Source organism: Fringilla coelebs (genome assembly GCF_963513975.1).
Source record: "Fringilla coelebs genome assembly, chromosome: 6".
Lineage (NCBI taxonomy): Eukaryota > Metazoa > Chordata > Aves > Passeriformes > Fringillidae > Fringilla > Fringilla coelebs.
Window position 1 is genome coordinate 31,593,202 of NC_140034.1, and position 18,894 is coordinate 31,612,095.

Consider the following 18,894-nt stretch of genomic DNA (forward strand, 5'->3'; position numbering starts at 1 on the left):
CTAACCAGTGATCCAAAGCAGTTTGGTACAGGGAACTCCCAGCAGAATATGATTAATTCCATGAAACCTTGAAGAAAAAGGGACCATGACAAGTTGGACAGATGGGCAGAGAAGAACTGCCTGAAATTCAACAAAGGCAGGGTCCTGCACCTGGGGAAGAATAACCCCATGGACCAGTTCAGGTTGGGAGCTGACCTGCTGGAAAGCAGCTTTGTGCAGAAAGATCTGAAGGTCCTGGTGGACAACAAACTGTCCTTGAGCCAGCAGTGTGTCCTTGTGGCCAGGAAGGGCACTGTGACCTGTATTAGGAAGAGCATGGCCAGCAGGTCAAGGGAGGTGATCCTGCCCCTCTGCTCAGCCCTGGGGAGTGCTGTGTCCAGTTCTGGGCTCCTCAGGACAAGGGAGGCATGGACTGGAGTGGATTCAGTGAAGGGCAACAGAGATGATGAGGGGAGTGGAGCATCCCTCTTATAAGGAAAGGCTGAGGGAGCTGGGCCTGTTAATGAAGAGATGACTGAGAGGGGACCTCATCAAGGTATACAAAATATCTAAAGGGAGGGCGTCAAGAGAATGGAGCCAGGTTCTCCTCGGTGGTGCCTAGCAATAAGAAAACAGGCAACAGGCAAAAATTGATGTACAGGAAGTTTCACCTACCATGAGGAAGAACTTTCCTGTGTGGGTGACTGTGCATTGCACCAGATTGCTCAGAGAAGTTGTGGAGTCTCCATCGCAGGAGACACTCAAGAACTGTCTGGATACAAACCTGTACCATGAGCTCTAGGAATATCCTTGCTTGACCAGGACCAGCTCACCAAATCACAGACTAACTTGAGCTTGAAGGGACTCACAAGGATCACTGAGTCCAACTCCTGGCCCTGCACAGGACTCCCCAGCAATCACACCATGGGCCTGAGAGTGTTATCCAAATGCTTCTTGGAATCTGTCAGGCTGGTGCTGTGACCACTTCCCAAGTGACTAGACAAAGCCCCTCATAAGGCTTCCCCTTCCCCATCTCTGTGGCCCCCCTTTCGGTACTCTCTAAAAGCTTGATGTTTTTTTAGCATTCTGATGCCCAAAACAGAGCACAGTAGGTAAGGCTTCACCTCCAGGTGACCCACCCCAGAGCCGAGGGGACAATGCCCTCCCTTGCCCGGCTGTGATGCTGTGCCTGATGCACCCCAGGACACAGGCTGGCCCTCCTGGCTGCCAGGGCATTGCTGACTCATAATAAACTTGCTGTCAAACAGGGTCCAAGGTTCCTTTCCATGACACTGCTTTCCAGCATCTCATTCCCCATCTGCACACAGAACCCCACAATGGGCCTTACCCATTCTCTGTTTCTGTTGAAAGGAACATGAGTCCTTCCACATAGAATTTCTTTGCTTGCTTCTGTCCCAACTTACTCTCGATGGACTCAAAATATTTCAGCATTTTCCTCACTGATCCATGAAAGAGTCACTAACTGCCAAATTCTTTGTACCTTTAAAAAACAAACAAGAATAATAAATAGGGGTAGATTGATTTCATATGCTTCATGAGGTTTTTTCCATACAAAAGCAGTAATGGAAAAGCTTCTACTAGCCCTTCCTCCCTGTCAGGCCTGCTTTATAGGAGCAGTACTATAACCATTACCATATCCAGAAATAGTGGAAGAATTTTGCTGGAGTGACTCTTACTAGATTCTGATGGGTTGTTAATTGCTGAATAAGCATCCTTTATTTTCTAATACAAGCCTGATAACTGGAATTCTTTCCTAGCATTTTTGGTGAGAGATAGTTAATGAACTAAGTACAGTTTCATTTTAACCCCACCCATAATTTTGAATTGCTTCTTTCCCTTTCCCCAAGGTAGATTTAATCTTTGCCAAACCAGCATAAAAATTGTGAATAACTATGAATAAAATGTCCAGTGTATAACCAATATTAAAATAAGATTTCTCTTCTGCACTTTTACATAACTCACCAGATAATTGCAGGACACCTTAGGGTAAAGTCATATCTTTATGGCAGCTATTATTTACTTTATTGCTATATGCACATCATCTGTAAGACACAATTTATGAAAGGATATACCCATACATACCCCAAGTGCTATTATAGTTCTGCCTGTCTAAATTGGTGAAGGAAAAAAATCAGAGCCATTTGTATTTAGGGTGTAAACATGGATGTTCTCTTTCATTTTGCTAGTTAATATTTTGGTTTTCTACCCTTACTTGCAGTTTTAGGTATGCCTGATACAGTAGAAGAAATGTGTCCAGAGATTCCTCAGCTGGATAGACTAATAAAGGAAATAAATGATTTAGCAGAGTCTGGAGCAAGGTATACTGAAATGCCTCATGTAATTGAGGTGATCTTACCCATGCTATGCAACTATTTATCCTACTGGTGGGAAAGAGGGTCTGAGAGTGTTCCTCAAAGTGCTGGGCCTTGCTGTACAATGATAACATCTGAGCATCTGAGCATTGTTCTTGGAAACATTCTGAAAATCATTAACAACAATCTGGGAATAGATGAAGCCTCTTGGATGAAAAGAATTGCAGGTACTGTCAAATATTTTTTGAATGGTAATTGTACTAATAATAACTAATTAATTTGCTATGCTTTACCTTCTTGCCCAGTGATATAATAACAAAAAATTATAACTAGAACCATAATGAAAGAAAGAGAAATAAAATATAAGTACCAATAAGAGAAATATATTTATGTTTTATTATTAGTTATATCCATGTATTGTAGTATCACTGTAAGTAGAGAACTTTCTATTCTCCATAAGAGATTTTTAAAATCTCCTTCTCTATGCATTGTATAAGAGCCTTAGTGCTTAATTTGGAGTTGTGAATTCCATTGATTTTCAAGACTCCTGAGTTTTACAGTAGGGTGAATTATGGTAATAAAATATCAGGACAACATGAAAAAAAAGTGTAAATGGTGAAATAATCTCAGGAGTAACCCAAGTTCAAAATGAGTTGGTTTGCCTGAATAAATGTGTGAGCTATTAAATAAGCTGAAAATTTTTTCAAAATATCACATAAGATATAGTATTTATCCTGCTAAAGAAGTTTACCATATCCAAATTTTATCATTCATATTATACAATGTAAGAGTATAATGTGCAATAACACAGTTTAAGAAAAGCTATGTAATAATTTCCTGCTAAATTTGAGTAACCAGTAAATTTGAGTATTCAGTACTGTGTTTTTGGTGTTTTAAATGCTGGAAGGTCTTAAATAATAACAAGGATTCCATTAAAATTTAGTAAGAAGTTTGCTGCCTAGTTGTAGAGAGTGTTTCCTGCAGTTTTATACTGATTGTTCATCTACATAAGTTGATAATATACACATGTTATTCTTGCAAGGATTTTTGGCTTGAGTAGTTTGCATTTTGACTTTTGTAGTTTGCATACAAGTACTTGTACAGAATTGATCTATGACCTTGAATTATTCATTCTCTTCACTTTAACTTGCCCAAGGCAGAGAAGTAGCAAAGAAGTAAAGGACTTCTCCCAAACACAATCTTCTGGTGGTTTTCTGACACTGAATATGAAAAACCATCCCAGACACAAAAAACCCTGAGCAAAACAAAAAGTATTTTTCTGAGGACTTTGTGTCTCAATCCTTATTTTGTTTAGGTTCTTAGTTAGAGATATGGGACTTGCCAAAACCATGAAAGTTTAATTTATATTCAACTGAAATACTTATAATCCAAATCCACAGTCTTTTAATCTCTCAATACACAGTTTTTATAAAGCTACATTCATAGTTTTATTAATAATTTTATGATGTAAAATTTATGAAGCCCCATAACCTTTACTGTTTCCAGAAGTTCAGCATTCATGTCAATACAATGAAAAACACCAGTTATGCATTAATCATAGAATTATCTATATTTTCATGTATAGTTTATGCTCAACCCATCATCAGCAAAGCCAGACCTGATCTTCTCAGATCTCACTTTATTCCAACACTGGATAAATTGAAGAAAAAAGCTATGAAGATAGTAATGGAAGAAGAGCAACTGAAAGCAGACAACAAAAATGACACCCAAGAAGCTGAGCTACTCATTCTTGATGAGTTTGCTGTACTTTGTAGAGACCTTTATGCCTTCTATCCAATGTTGATACGTTATGTAGACAACAACAGGTAAAAACCTAATAATTAAACTCATATTTCTTACTTAATATACTGGAATCTATGATCAGACAATCAGGAGGAACACAGTTCACTTAGGGTGAGAATCAGATCCTGCCTGTTTTAAGATTCTTAAATCTTAATCCTGAATAATTAAAAATTCTTAAAGAAAGCTGTACCTTGAATTCACACCTTTTGCTCAGATGCAAATTCCTAGATTAGCTAGAAAAATGTTACTTGATCTATTAAATAGGGATCATTGTGATAAATTGTCTTCTTTTAAGTATCTACTTTTAAATTTCTCTCTTTTTTGTAATTAGAGCTAATTGGCTAAAGAAACCAGATGCGGATTCTGATGAACTCTTTCGAATGGTGGCTGAAGTTTTTATCCTGTGGTGTAAATCACATGTAAGATAAAATGTGCACTTTTCCTTTAATTTCATTCTATTTTTAAATATAAATATTAATGTTGTACATACAGATAAGTTAAACTTCTGGTGATTTTTTTTTTCTTTAGAATTTTAAAAGAGAAGAACAAAATTTTGTGATTCAGAATGAAATCAACAATTTGGCATTTTTAACTGGAGACACCAAGAGCAAGATGTCTAAAGTAAGTTAATTAAAAAATTGTGGATCAGGTAAATCTAACCCATGTGTTTAATATGTTGAAAAAAGGCTCTGAAAATCTACTCAGATTACAGCTGCTCTGCTGTTAGAAGAAAAATAGTTTTGCTCCTTGATGACAGATGTGCCAACTAACATGCAAAATATAGTCTATGTACCTTAGAGTTACTTACAAAATATCTGCTACTACTCAAAGATATGAGATTAAAATAAATCTTGATTTGAAAAAGTTGCACATGTAAGAAAATATGGGCTGTATTATAAAATATGGGTTATTGAACATTCAGGAAAGAAAAAGGTGGACTATTTTAGAAAAATAAGTGAAGAAACATTGCCTCATCATTTTTATACTATATACTATATATTTTTATACTCAGTCTGTATTGTTCTGTCAGCTTTGATGGAGCACAGCTCCATTTACATATACCTCTTTACATATAGAGTGTGCTACATGTGCACTATTTTTCTTGTTTCTTATCAATTAACACATTCATTTATTTTTTGCTGATTTTCAATATGACAAGATGTTGATATGATGGCTTCAAAGTACATCTTGTTACCTGTACAATAGAGAAATTGTCAAGATAATTGTCAAAGGCTGCTTTGATTTTAGCTGAGGAAATTGCCCTACTCCAGCTAAAGCCAGATGTCTAATTCCAAATTGTGTTGGTAAATGTATTGAAGAAACTGTTTCTTTTATTAATATTTATAATGATTTTGGAGTAATCCTATTCTGAAGGCGTAGCAGAAAAGTAGCATTTACAGTTTTGTATTTCACTAGATTTTGGTTTCCTGTAACCAAGCTACTGTAAGCCAATTTTCAAACAATAGAGAAGCAGACAAAATGTACTGTTAAATTTTTAAATTATCTTTAAAAACGTGTTTTAAAATGTATTTAAAATGCAGGCTTTTTTTTTTTTTTCCTATGAATTTTTAAGTTTTGAAACCTGACAAAGCCAAACCCTGATATAGGAATTTTTACAAGCAAAAATATTATTATCTGCTCATCATTAGTTCACGACCAACACTGAAAAACAGGTCCAACTTTATAAAGAATTCTGTAGTTGGACACAAGGAAACTTTTAGCCTGTTTTTTTGTTGTTGTTAAGATGCAGCTCATCAAAATTGTTTGATAGAATTGGAATGCTTGTATCATCCCTATTAACAAGACAAATTGTGGGCACATCCAGGCTATTTGAGGAGCAGTTGCACCATGTAACAGACTATTATATAATATGTAGCTCTGTACTTTTATCATATGGCAATCATGGCACACACATTTATTATGTGTATTTTAACATTTATACTTTACAACTGGCCTGAGGCGATGAAAAATAGGTGTACTTTCATTTTTTTAGATACCACAGATTAGAAACAGTATATTTAATCTAAATTGTGTTCCTCTTCAGTACTGATAACAGGATTGTATGAAGTAAAGTGTTAGCATCATATTTTTGTCAGTCTAGTATGGCAGGAATAAAAGACAGATCTTTACAAAATAAGGAATAGGTAGGTCTCCTACTGTACTACTTGCAGATTTACAATAGCTAGAGGATTTCATGTTAGTATTTTCTGCAGGAATTTTAGATCTCTTCTTTGAGAGTATTTCAGTTGCATAGAATACATTTCCTTTGCATATACTGAGGTAAATCAGGACTGGATTTTGATAAAATCACAGGAATTCAACATCAAGAATCTCTATTACCCAAATCTGATTTTGAGATTATATTTTCAAATGCCTATTGTGTATATTTAAGTATAAAGATATACTATGTATGAATATATTTGTAACAGAGGTGTAGATGCATATGTAAATATATTTTTATTCCATGGGTATACAGTACAGAGAGATTCTGGGTTTTTTTGTATGCATATAATTTTTTGTAAGCAAATTAATGTCAATTTATGGCGTTCCAGGACACTGTGCATGGTTATTGCTAATAAAGGAAGAAAGAAAATACTGTATTGTTCATGACTGAATATTTTATTAATATGGTACTGTAATGGCAGGCATGATTGCAGAACAGCTGATAATTTAGATACTTGTTTCATGATGACTTAAATACCATGATGAAATATATGAAGTGTCTTTTAGAAGGTTTGTATTGGTTTTCTATATATGGTTTCTAAGCAGGAAATTGCTAATATTTCATAATATAAATATAAGTGGTCTAAACCCAGCACATCCAATAAATTGTAGATTTACATCTGTTTTGTTGGCTTTTTTTTAAAGACTGCATAGGTTAAAATAAACAAGAAATCCTTTAAGTAACTGAATGACAGGTTTTCTTGCAGGTTTGATATTTATTTCTGTCCTTAGGCATTGATTAGTAGAGGACATTACATTAGGGAACATTATAATTTCTTGCTTTAATATTAACATTTATCTCAAAAAGTAGCAAGCTGACTGAATAATTAGCCCTTTCCTCTCTATCACTTATTCCTCTTTATTCACATTGTTTTTCGTGGAAGCAATCTTATCCAATATTTATCAAGCATGACAAAGTATAGAAAAACTGAATAGGAACTTTGGCTATTGACAGTGGGCCCAGGACAGAACATTTTGTGGTCTCCTAAAGGAGTCAGGCCTTGGCTGATTTCAGACTGCCTTAGGTAACAGAGACTCGTTGTTCCTGATAAAAAATACTGGGATGCTATCCGAGTGTAAGGTGTAGTATATCCTCTACAGGAGGTTTTATACCCCTACATGCCATTTGGAAGAAAAAAGAAAGGCAAGCAGAGGAGGAAGGAGTAGTATTGTATTACTTATTGGTAGCTAATATCCATGGTAACAAATGATTCATCATTACAATCAAGAAATTCATTGAGCACCCATTGTGTTTTTATAATACTATATTAAGTTTGTTACTAGTTTTTCAAATAAATGTATTAACAGCTGAGAATTTGATTTTTCTTTTCTAAAAATATGGCAGCAGAATGCTCGGAGGGGAATGGTAAGTTAGAGAACTCTCAGTCTGAGAGAGACTGGTAACTTAGATCACATTGAAATACCAGATTTGTGATAGAAATGTTGAAATGGAGAATTTAAACATATTCAGCTCCACTAGTCTGTTATTTTTGACCCCTTCATAGGTTTCTTGATAAAATAGCCTTTTGGTTAAGAGGAAATGATGTCCTATTGTGTATTTCAGTTAACTGGAATAAAAGACTGAATGTATACATTCACATGTACCTAACAATTGTGCAATATGTATGTGGGCAATTTTTCTGTGTCAGTTTTGGAATCTAAACGGATGTGTGGCTGGATATACACCTTCAGTTGCTAAACATTTACATATCCTACTGGAGTTTTATTTGACTTCCCCTCATTAATTTTTATAATCTATTCTTAAGAACAGATTGAGCAACCCTATTATAGAAGTTAGAGGCCATCATAAAATGCAAGTTGTTATGAAACAACATGGTTGTTTGTGCCCATCTGTAACATGTAGGACACATTGCCTGCAGATTTACAATAACTAGAGGATTTCCTGTCAGTATTTTCTGCAGGAATTTTAGATCTCTTCTTTGAGAGTATTTCAGTTGCCTAGAATGCATTTCCTTTGGATATACTGAGGTAAAGCAGGATTGGATCATTTTTATGGTCAGCTACAATGAATGAAATATAATTAACATTTCCTTACCTTAAGTGTATACGTACACCTGTATATACCTGATGAGCCATGTCTACGCAGCATCTACATATTTCATACAATTGAAGATTTAAATTAAAATTTGCTATTTGTCTAAGGCATTAAATATTATAAGATGCTGAGATTCTAACACCTAATTCGAATATTAGTCCTTTGCTTTTCTTTACTTGTACCCACTTTTCTCACCATGTGATATAAATCAAGCAGGCTATAAAAAGATTTCAATACCTTGGCATCAACATTTTGAAACTTATTCAGGTATCACAAGAAAATGAAGATACTTTTGGGGCAGAATGACAGAAGTGAGGGCTTGTATGTGGTTTTTTCTGCTTGTTTTTAACCAACAGCTTTTTATAGTATTTTCCTGTGCCCGGTTGAGGATTCTTTTCAGTAATAGTATATTTTATGTTACCATAAATAAATGGTTTTGTTGTTGTTTTCTTAAGATTTCCTGACACAGTTATAATATAATGTTGACTATCGAATACATATTTATTTGAGTGTATTTGTGGTATTAATATAAGAAATGGGAAAAATCCTCTGTATGTATGAGAGTTACAGCTGAATTTATAATATTGTTTTCAAAATGGGTACTGCTGAGAGATGCAAGCTACATTTTTCTCTCAGGCTGTCTTAAAAAGAGTAATTAGCTATGCAATGGGAAAATAGATCTGTAAGTTAAGTGCTATACCTTGCCAATGACAGTTTGATTTCTAAACACATTTTTTTACAAATATATTTTGGTAGGGAAAAGAGGTAGAAAGAGCTATTTTTGTGAAAATGTGAATATTTTTCATTACTGGTTTATCCAGAGTTCCAGACACTGTTCTTTTAAGAAAATTGGGAAGAGATGCAGTAATCAGTGTATTGATAGGTTAACTTACTGGATGTCCTTAAATGAGCAAGCAGCAAATGGAAGTGTATGGTAGAACAGCAATAGAAATTCAGAAGTTCAATCATGCAATAAAGATTAAACTGATTTCATGAAGATCTCATTTGGTTATGCATTTACAGTCTATTGTTTTAGCTATAAGCTTACTATATTTTTACTGTCCTCATAAAGCTGAGTAAGTTTATAAGTAACTTGTAAAATTATCATCCTTTCATCTCTTTTACTTATGCCTTTTTCTCCCCTTTATTTTTCTTTCATACAGGCCATGCAAGTAAAGGTACAGGTCAAAGTGCATGATGTGTCTTTGTTTTAGATTTAGAGATGATCAGGCTCCAAGCACTCTTTCCATTGATCATAGCAGTGGCGTCACAAAATGAAGCACCAGCTTCCACCTACTATAAATTTTGTCCCAGCTAAAGTGGCAGTCTTTGACCAGAGCAGATGAAATTCCCTTTGGCACTCCTAAATATTGCTTAATGTGAAAATGTACTAAAGCTGCCTTTTTTAAACTATTTTAGATGTACATTCTGCCTCTGCTGTCCTTCTGCATTCGATTTTTTTTTTTTCTAAAATAGTGAAGTAGACATTGTAAAAGAAATGTCTAAGTAGAGTCATTAGAAAAATGTATTTGGCTTATGATAGTCAAGAAGAATATTTGGGAGAAATGTGCTATGACCTCTACCCCATTTGTAGGTGAGTAGAAGATTGTATTAAATCCAACAAGTTTAAATAGATACACAGTTCAAACCTTATCTTTTTCCAAAATTAAAATGGTCTTTACTAAAGGTGTGAGGTGTGACAAAGCTTTAGAATAACCCTTATTTCTTTTATGTATTTAATGTATTTGAAGATTTCTTGTCCTTCATTGAACTATAGCTCACTTTCCTTTGCATCATTCATATTCTTTTTTAATATGAATTTCTAAAATAGATGAGTACTTCCTGACCTATGGTGCATTCTTCATGGGTGAAGTAGAATAAGCAGCAAAATGGAGCATAAATCCTTTCATCTTTCCCTTTACCCTGTGTGCTGAGAAGCACACATGATGCTGTGAAAAGCTTTTAATCAATTAAACTGGAGACATGAGTTAAAAAGGGAGAAGCTATGTTAAATAATCTGATTTCATGCTTTGCTATTGTCAAACTTCTCCAGGTATACAGAGTAGGATTTAATGACTGCCCTCATAGTAAGCTCAAAGAACAGAAGCTCAAAGGGGGATGGAAATACAAAAAAATATTATATCGATAATCTTAACCAGTTTTAGCTGAATTTTTAGTTTAAATAACTTATTTCTTCCTTTTCATTGTGTATTTAGCTATTATTCATCTACTAAAGAATCATCTGTAATTGGTTTTTGGTATATGGATTTTTTTCAGAAATATCCATTTGTGTGTTAAAATCCTCAGACAAGAAAGACTACTACATGCTTTTAGGCAACGAAATTATATAATTCCTCCAGTTGAGGTCCTTTCAGCACAGTTAATTGTTTAGGCAAAATATATCTGATTTAATGCTCTTTACATATGCAATGCAGGTATTGTTTGTGCATAAGTGCACATTAGAACTGAAAGAGACAAAATTCCATTGTCATTTAGATTTAAGTTCTGTGACTCTATTTATACATTTAGCAGCTGGAGAAGTGAATTCACAGCAGAATTTATGGCAAAGGCAGAATGGATCTTCTTTTCCTGTTTTGAAAATTCTCCAGTTTTAAGGTTCACAATCTTATTAATTTCATATGAACGTAAAGAAAATTGGATGTGCAAAATGTTCACCGACGTAAAAGATGCAGAAACTGATATCTCTCACATTCCTTTTTTTTCTTTTAAAAATATATCTATTACATATTGTGTTATTCCTTATTTAAGAGGCATAGTGACGCCACTGGAGTACAGTGATACATTGTGGGATTTGTTTGTCTGCTGTCAATGTAGAGTACAAATAATGTCATTTTTAAAGCCATTGCTTCACTATTTCTAAGGCACTTCTAAAAGCAAAGCTTTGAGGCAAAGTATTCTTCTGCAATTGTTAGTTCCTTAAGAAAGGAAGCCACATCCATTGCGTGTTCCCTCACACATGCAAAATACTTCACACAAGCTATGTACATAGAGATTCCCCATCTAGAAGACAGAATTTGCCAAAATTTAGCACCAAATAGAATACATACATCTGCCTTTTTTTTTTTCCCAGTGATTACTGTGATAATAGTGAGGCATTAATTGGGAAATAATGAATTGCAATGGATTCTGCTGTATCCTTATGTGGAACTACACAATCTATTATCAAAATAGTAGTTTGTAAATCCTAATTGACAGAAGGGAAAGGATGTGGAGGGTTAAATGAAAGCATTTGTAATTTTGTAGTGTTGTACAAGCCTGGAGGCCTAGTCCTGAAATCTTATCTTAAGCAAAACTCCCCTTGAGTATAAGTAGGAGTTTAATCTGGGTACAGAATTCAGAACTGGGCTGTTTGATGTTGTTGCTGTTTACTGTGTGTTCCTTAAATATATGGGTCTGTTTGAAAGATTTTGGTTCTTTGTCTCATAAAGAAAAAGTTGGATGTGAAATATGTTGTACAGTGTCTGTCATAAGAAGATAGGGCAGATGTTACTCTGTTGTGCTGTTTACTTCTGTCTCTTTTGTTTTCCTTTTCCTATTAACGATGATATCCAAAGATACAAAATTTTTAAATTTTTTGTCCCAAATTTATTAATATTATCCAAAGCCAAAGGGAAGCACTTTGCTAGAGGCACTAATTAATTGGCATTTTATAACATTGAATCAAAGCCTGTTAAACAATACTGTTGTTCAGATGAGACAAGTCAGGCAATATTCATTCATTCAGACCCTGGATAACTATCTTTATATAAATCTCTTACAAAAATGTAAACATCCTAAATTTGTCTCTGTAACATTGGACAAATAATGTCCCCTGAGAATGATTCAGCTTTTAATTTTAGGGTTGTTTCTGATTTGAAAGGTAAGATCCAGAAAGTATTGTCAAAATCATATGTATGAATGCACACAAAATTGTGTGACTCCTATTACCACATTACTGTTACTGCATTTTCTGCACTGGTGCACACCAAAAGTACTCTTTTACATTTTCTGACCAAGCCTATGCACCCTTCCTCTAGTGTAGCATTTTTAATTATTTGTACTACATCAGGAACATAGTTTCCTTGGACCATAAAGGGAAGAGCGTGTTGGAGTAGTGTGTGATCAGAAAATTGAAGTAATTTTTCTTTTTTCTTCTTTTCTTTTTCCCCTTTTTATTTTTTTTTAACTTATAGTCTGGAGGACAAGATCAAGAGAGGAAGAAATCAAAACGTAGAGGGGATTTGTACTCCATACAAACATCCTTAATTGTGGCTGCACTTAAAAAGATGCTTCCTATTGGTTTGAATATGTGCACTCCTGGAGACCAAGAGCTCATCTCTCTGGCTAAGACTAGATACAGCCATGTAAGTGTGTGCTTTTAATAGTTTTTAATACAAAAATAAGTGTAACGGTCTAAAATGAATCTTGTAGCATAGAAATCTAAGCAGTCAATATTGTTAAATATCTGTATGCACTGTAAGCAATCATAGCTGCTAATTTTTGTGCTTTTTTAAAGAAAAAATGTGTATATAGAGGTGCCATACTTTCCCTGTTATTTTCCATTTGTATACCATGTGCAGTTTTATATATTCATGTTCTTTTGCACAAATACTGAAGTACAATTAGTTAGCTTTAATTCCCTTCCAAGTTTAACCCTTGTTTTATGGTTAAAGAAAGCCTTTGCCCCTTCTGGTGATTTACGTACTTTGAAAGCAAAAGGGGTTAAATTTCAATATTGAAATATAAGCTGTTCTATGTTGTAAAATTTCTTGTGAAATGAATCATAATCTGAACTGAAAAATACTTCTACTTTTCTACAGAGGGACACAGATGAGGAAGTCAAAGAACACCTACGCAACAACTTACACTTGCAGGAAAAGGTAATAAAGAAAAATCTGTCTTACAGATGTTAATGTGCACTTTCAAAACACTGAAGGTGCAGTCATTTTTTGGATTTTTTTTTTTGTGACACATTAAAAAAATGATCCAAAAAGCTATTAGAAAAGTTTCTGTTTCAAAATTATTCTTCCTGGTATTTCATTGCAATAAATGCCTTATTTGCAGCTTTGCTTGGTATAGTCAAGTTTCTGGAAGATCTGTAGAATGGGACAAGTGTGAAGAATTGAGATACTGGTAGTCTTAAAGCTCTAATTACTTAGAATCAATTTGATCCAAGAAGGAAATAAAATTGAAACTCTACTACTTCAGCTTTTCTGCTTGAATCTACCTTTCAATAATGATTAAATTAGGTATTTCTAAAAATATATGCATTTTAAAGTGATCATAATGAAATACGAAAAGCTTATGTCATTTTAGCACTTGTGAATTTTACAAGTATGCTTATATTCCTACAATTTATATGCTGAATACACTGTCAAAACAAATACCAATATAGAGTCCTCATCAATCTGTAAATTAAAAATAATTCAGATCATTGCCTACAGTGTTTGACCACAGTAAGAGTTACTTACTTATCTGTCATGGAAGTTGACTGTCTATTTGCTATAAATTTGTGCTTGCATACATTAAAATGAACACAAGGAGTACTTTAATGTGGTTTTCTTATTTCTGTCTTGCAAGGAAAAAAAAAGATAAAAATCAAAAACTTTGACTATAACTCTTCACCTACTGAAATTCCAGCTGTCTTTTCCAGACTCCAAAAAACAGCTTTACACACTCAGTACAAAGGCTCTGCAAATTAAACTCAATCCCAGTACTAAATCTGCTTCCTTATTTTTAATGGAGGTTAGAGGAATAAGTAAGTTGTAAGGTACTTTATTTGATTTCATCAAATAAAAATACAGAACCTTGCTTAAGAATTGAATTCAATTGCTCAACAACATATAGCATCAATGCCATTTTTTTTTGAGCAGCTAGCAGACGTTAATTTGGTCTGAAAGGGGACAGAAATTGAGAGTATTTATAAGCTTCTTTATTATACTATGGGACTAGAAGTAGTGTCAGTCAAATTCAGTGCCTTCATTCAGCAGCTTACAAATGAAATATGTTGGGTTTCAGTCTGATGACCCAGCTGTGAAATGGCAGCTAAATCTGTACAAAGACATTTTGAAGAGTGATGGACCTACTGACCCTGAGAAAAATGTGGAGCGTGTGCAGAGGATATCGGCTGCTCTCTATCATCTGGAGCAGGTAAAAAGCCAAATGTCTATACTATGTTTATTTTTGAAAAACAGATTTTTCCTTGCAGAGATTATTTCACAGTCATCATTAAAGTTCCCAGATAAAACTTTTGTACATGTGTGCATGCAAGTACCCATGCACATACAGATATGTATATATGAAAGTTTCCAATGTAATCTGTTGAAGTGCCTCCATTTAGCTGCAAGGAAAACTCAGGATATATTTCTGCAAAACTGCATGAACAGTCATAGGAAGTATAGCACACAAATTATCTCCATGCTGTAGCTGAAAACCATTTTGATTTTAGGAAGAGTTTGCTTGTGCACTTATTTTTAATATACTGAGTTTAGCCTGTTTCCTACTTCTGCGACATAGGATGCTGTAGCAACTTTTGAGTTGCTTGCCTGTTCATACAGTTGATGCAATTCAAATAAAGGCATTTGAGCTTTTCCTACATAAAGTTAATCCATTCCATTCACATATGATATAGCACAGAAATGGGTTCACATGAGCAACTGAATATGCATTGTTAGAAACAGACAAAATAACAATTTTAGAAATTTACCAAATAGTCCCACATATGAGGTATTCTAACATCTTGAATATTCTTGAGATTTCTATATAAAAGGTTCCCAGTATTCTTCCTTATAAATGAAAAAAGTAAAGCCCCAAAAGAACTTTTTCTTCAGATGATGCAGAGCATTGGTAACATTTTCTACTTTGCTAACTAGCTAACCACTACCTGTGTAGAAAAATTTTTGATGAAAGTTGAAAAGCTTCCATTGCATATACTAGAAGAAATTTTCCCATAGGTTGAACAACCACTGAGATCCAAAAAAGCTGTTTGGCACAAACTGCTGTCAAAACAACGCAAAAGGGCTGTGGTTGCATGTTTCAGAATGGCACCATTATACAACCTGCCAAGGTAAGTGGCTGAAAGGTTTATGTCTTTATAACTTTTGTCTGCATTGTTTACTGAGTGCAAACACTGCTTGAGTGTTTACCTACATGTTTGTTGATTGTTAGGTGTATGTAATTTTAAGAGACAAGAATTGATTAGTCATCAGCTAATTCCTCACAGTAGCAAAATAGTCATCTCATTGCAAATAACCTGAGTGGGAAAAAAACGTACGAATGACATGCTTCATTTTTGTCTGTTATTCTGTATAGTTCCTCAACTTATCTGTGAAAACCATAAGGATGTTGCTGTTTCTGTCCAATTTTTGTCTCTGATTTGTTGCTCTTTTTGCTCTATTCTCCTGTGGTTTTATTTTTTTCTTGGTTTTCTTTTTTTTTTTTTTTTTTTTTTTTAATTTTGTATGGCTCTTCCTCTCCTCTTGCATGAACACTTCATGCTCTGTAGCTTGTCTGGGCCAATCTTCAGCTACTACATCAGAATGTTACATGAATTAAAGTGACTATTAGGACAGAGAAGTGCAGAGAGCACTGCAGAATGATATTTTCAACTTCTATGTTGCTCTGCTTGTTATTCCAGTTGAATGTAGACAACACAAAGTTCACAATAAAATGCATCTTGTGCCTGGATCCCTCTACTGCTTTAAGCAGAATAATAAGATCATATGTTACTGGAGTAACTTCCTTTACTCTGTTTCCTCTCAAAAAATCTGAGTTTTATTCAGATTGAAGTTAAGCACATGTTTAATTAGGTTTGCTTCTCTCCTTCTGCAATTTTTCACTTTTTGTGTTTAATATTATTCTTCAAAGATTTTTAGCAAAGTATTTTACCGTAGGGCTGTGTTGGATTTTTAAATGCATTTATTAAAGCCAGTTTACACACTTGGTGCAAAAGTCTATAGCTAAAGGTCTATGGCTGTGTCACTAACACACTGGCGGAATATTAGGTTTGCACAGGACAAATAAAACGCCAGTTCATACCATAAAAAGCACACAACCTTCACAACCTTCCTTTACAATAATGAGTAGTTCTAGACTATAGTAACTTCTCCAAGTTATTATGCTACCACCAGGCTGTCTTTAAAGAACCAAAAAATGGAGAGAATTAAATACAACATAAAAAACCATCCAGTATCAATCCTTCCATCTTCGAGAGCTGTGTTGGGCAAAACAAGAGGAAGTGGTATGAAGAAATACCATTTCAGTACAACCATTTTGTGAGCAAGTTTTGGGTTTTTTTTACAACATATTCTGTGTTTGTAAATTTTTAAAATGTTTAGAATAAATGCATGGCCACTCAAATGTTAAGAGGGCTCCTCCTTTTTTTGCCTTACAAAGCACCCACTTTATTTTTTATATTTGAGGTTGACAGAACACTTGCCGAGAGGCAAAGTAGGCTATGAATCTTTCTTGATTTTTTAATCTTCAATAAAATATGGAATAATACCATATTGAAATGGAACATTTATATTGCCTGTAATTTTTTAAAATTTTTTTTTGTGTTAAAAGCTTTTCTTGAGCTTTTTCTTCTCAAACTTTATGGTAGATTTTGTGGAGCAGTTTACTCCTAATTTGAATAGTAATATGAGGAAAATCTACCCTGCTATTACATTTTGTAGCTGCTAAAAATGAACTGTCATAAAACTATTTTTGTCAATTAATGGTGTTCTCTGCACTTCAAAACAAAGAGTGAAAACACAGTTTAAACTTAAAACCTTAAAGTCGTGGAAAGGTTTGGGCTGGAATGGACCTTTAAAGGTCATCTATCCCGATCCTGCTACCATGAGCAAACTTCTGGTTCTATTGCTCAACTGACAGGTTCAAACCAAAGTTTTAAAGTTCACAAGCTTATAGTCACTTTTTTCCTAGATAAATCATAGGATCCTGACAGGAAAATAAGGCTATCACGCTATTATAACAATCTCCATCATCTAAATTGACAGTGTTGCTCAGACATGCCTCAACCCTAGGGAGATTATTTCAAGTGGGGTATGATTTGTTCTAGGAGCTATTTAAATCTCTTTGATCCAGAGTTTAAAATGCAGCTCTCTATCCTGTCTATTTCTTCATTTTAGTTGCAGCTTTGTATTGGGAGTGTTAGTTCTTACTTTGATGCTAGAATCAATTAATTTAAAGTGCAGTAAACAAATATTATGGTATTAACCTTTCATTTATTGTAGAAAAGATAAATCTTCAATAAGTAATAAGCTTAATATTTTGAAAATTTTCCAGATATTTAGGTGACTTTCAGTATAGTTTAATTTTAATCTCAGAGCTTAAGATAATTTTCTGTAAAACCCACTCTAATGTCTATCAGTTTTTAGGAATTTCAGTAAGATATTTCAGAAATGGACATGTCTATTGATATGGAAGTGTTTGTTATATCACTGAAAAATTACTTTAACTTCTACCACAAATATTCCAAGAACTCCCTTTGATGAAAAGTCCCTGTAGATACAAACAAATAGCTATATTTTTAAAAAAAATCTTTCAATAAATTAAAAATCAGTTAAGTCAGGAAATACTAATTCTTCATGTTCTGTGTTTATTGAACATACATGACTTTGAAAAAGTGTCTTATGTGAAAGTGTTTTCTCTGAGATATGTCTATGTTTGATGTTTTAAGGGAATTAATTTGAAAAAACTTTGTCTTATTGTCTGTCATCTGTATATGCACATAGATACAGCAAAGTTGTACATGGCAATTTTTCAAGCACGGTTTACGATACATTCTTTCTGACTACTTTATTGACTTTAACTTGTGCCTTTCTTCAATGAAAACCTATATGCTTTTCTTCAGACACAAAATTAGCAATTTCTTCCTGAGCACCTTTCAACGTGTTTGGCTGGAAAAAGTACATGAAAAAACTCAGTATGACAGGCTTATACTCAAGTTAACGGTAATGTAACTTGTGGAGAGCCTCTTGCTTATGCGCCCACTTCTTCCTTCCCAGCCATGATTTGATATTATCATAAAAACATGAATTTGTACAATTTTCAGAGGGGATTCTGATTGGTCAGTTTTTGAAATTTGATAATAAAACGGCACCAGTGTCAGCAAGTGCGCCTAAAGTGTTGACTCAATAGCTATTCCATGATAAAATATTGATTCATGTGTACATTGTACTTAAAAGGTATTTAATGGTGTATATGCAGCACATTTTTATAGCTTTTTTTGGTGGCAACAGATAAAAGTAAATGAAAAGGTTGCATGGAACAGCCTTTCTAACCTCATGTAGTGCAGCTCAGAAAAAAAACTTCCTCCAAAATAATGTGAAGATGGAATTATTTTGCCATTATTATGTGTAGTCTTATACAGCCATGAGCTGAATTTTCTGCGAAAGTTAAATCAATGAATAGTATACAGTAGCAATTAATATGACTTAGAGTTTTCTAAAATTGGTAATTTTATAGAGCAGATTTTTATATTTCTAATGCAACTTC

The 18,894-nt window shown here is 34.1% G+C and overlaps 1 protein-coding gene across 1 annotated transcript in view; it reads left to right on the forward strand.

Moving 5' to 3' along the window:
- The window catches only part of RYR3 (ryanodine receptor 3), a gene marked incomplete at both ends in the record, with an annotated part of 192,527 nt that overhangs the window by 141,260 nt on the left and 32,373 nt on the right, over nucleotides 1-18,894 (forward strand). Inside the window, 9 exons of the mRNA XM_084208173.1 lie at nucleotides 2,219-2,539; nucleotides 3,898-4,138; nucleotides 4,447-4,534; nucleotides 4,644-4,736; nucleotides 9,558-9,572; nucleotides 12,588-12,758; nucleotides 13,215-13,274; nucleotides 14,413-14,544; nucleotides 15,348-15,460. Of these exons, the coding sequence (XP_084064299.1) occupies nucleotides 2,219-2,539; nucleotides 3,898-4,138; nucleotides 4,447-4,534; nucleotides 4,644-4,736; nucleotides 9,558-9,572; nucleotides 12,588-12,758; nucleotides 13,215-13,274; nucleotides 14,413-14,544; nucleotides 15,348-15,460 (1,234 nt within the window). The remainder of the gene's footprint in view (nucleotides 1-2,218; nucleotides 2,540-3,897; nucleotides 4,139-4,446; nucleotides 4,535-4,643; nucleotides 4,737-9,557; nucleotides 9,573-12,587; nucleotides 12,759-13,214; nucleotides 13,275-14,412; nucleotides 14,545-15,347; nucleotides 15,461-18,894) is intronic.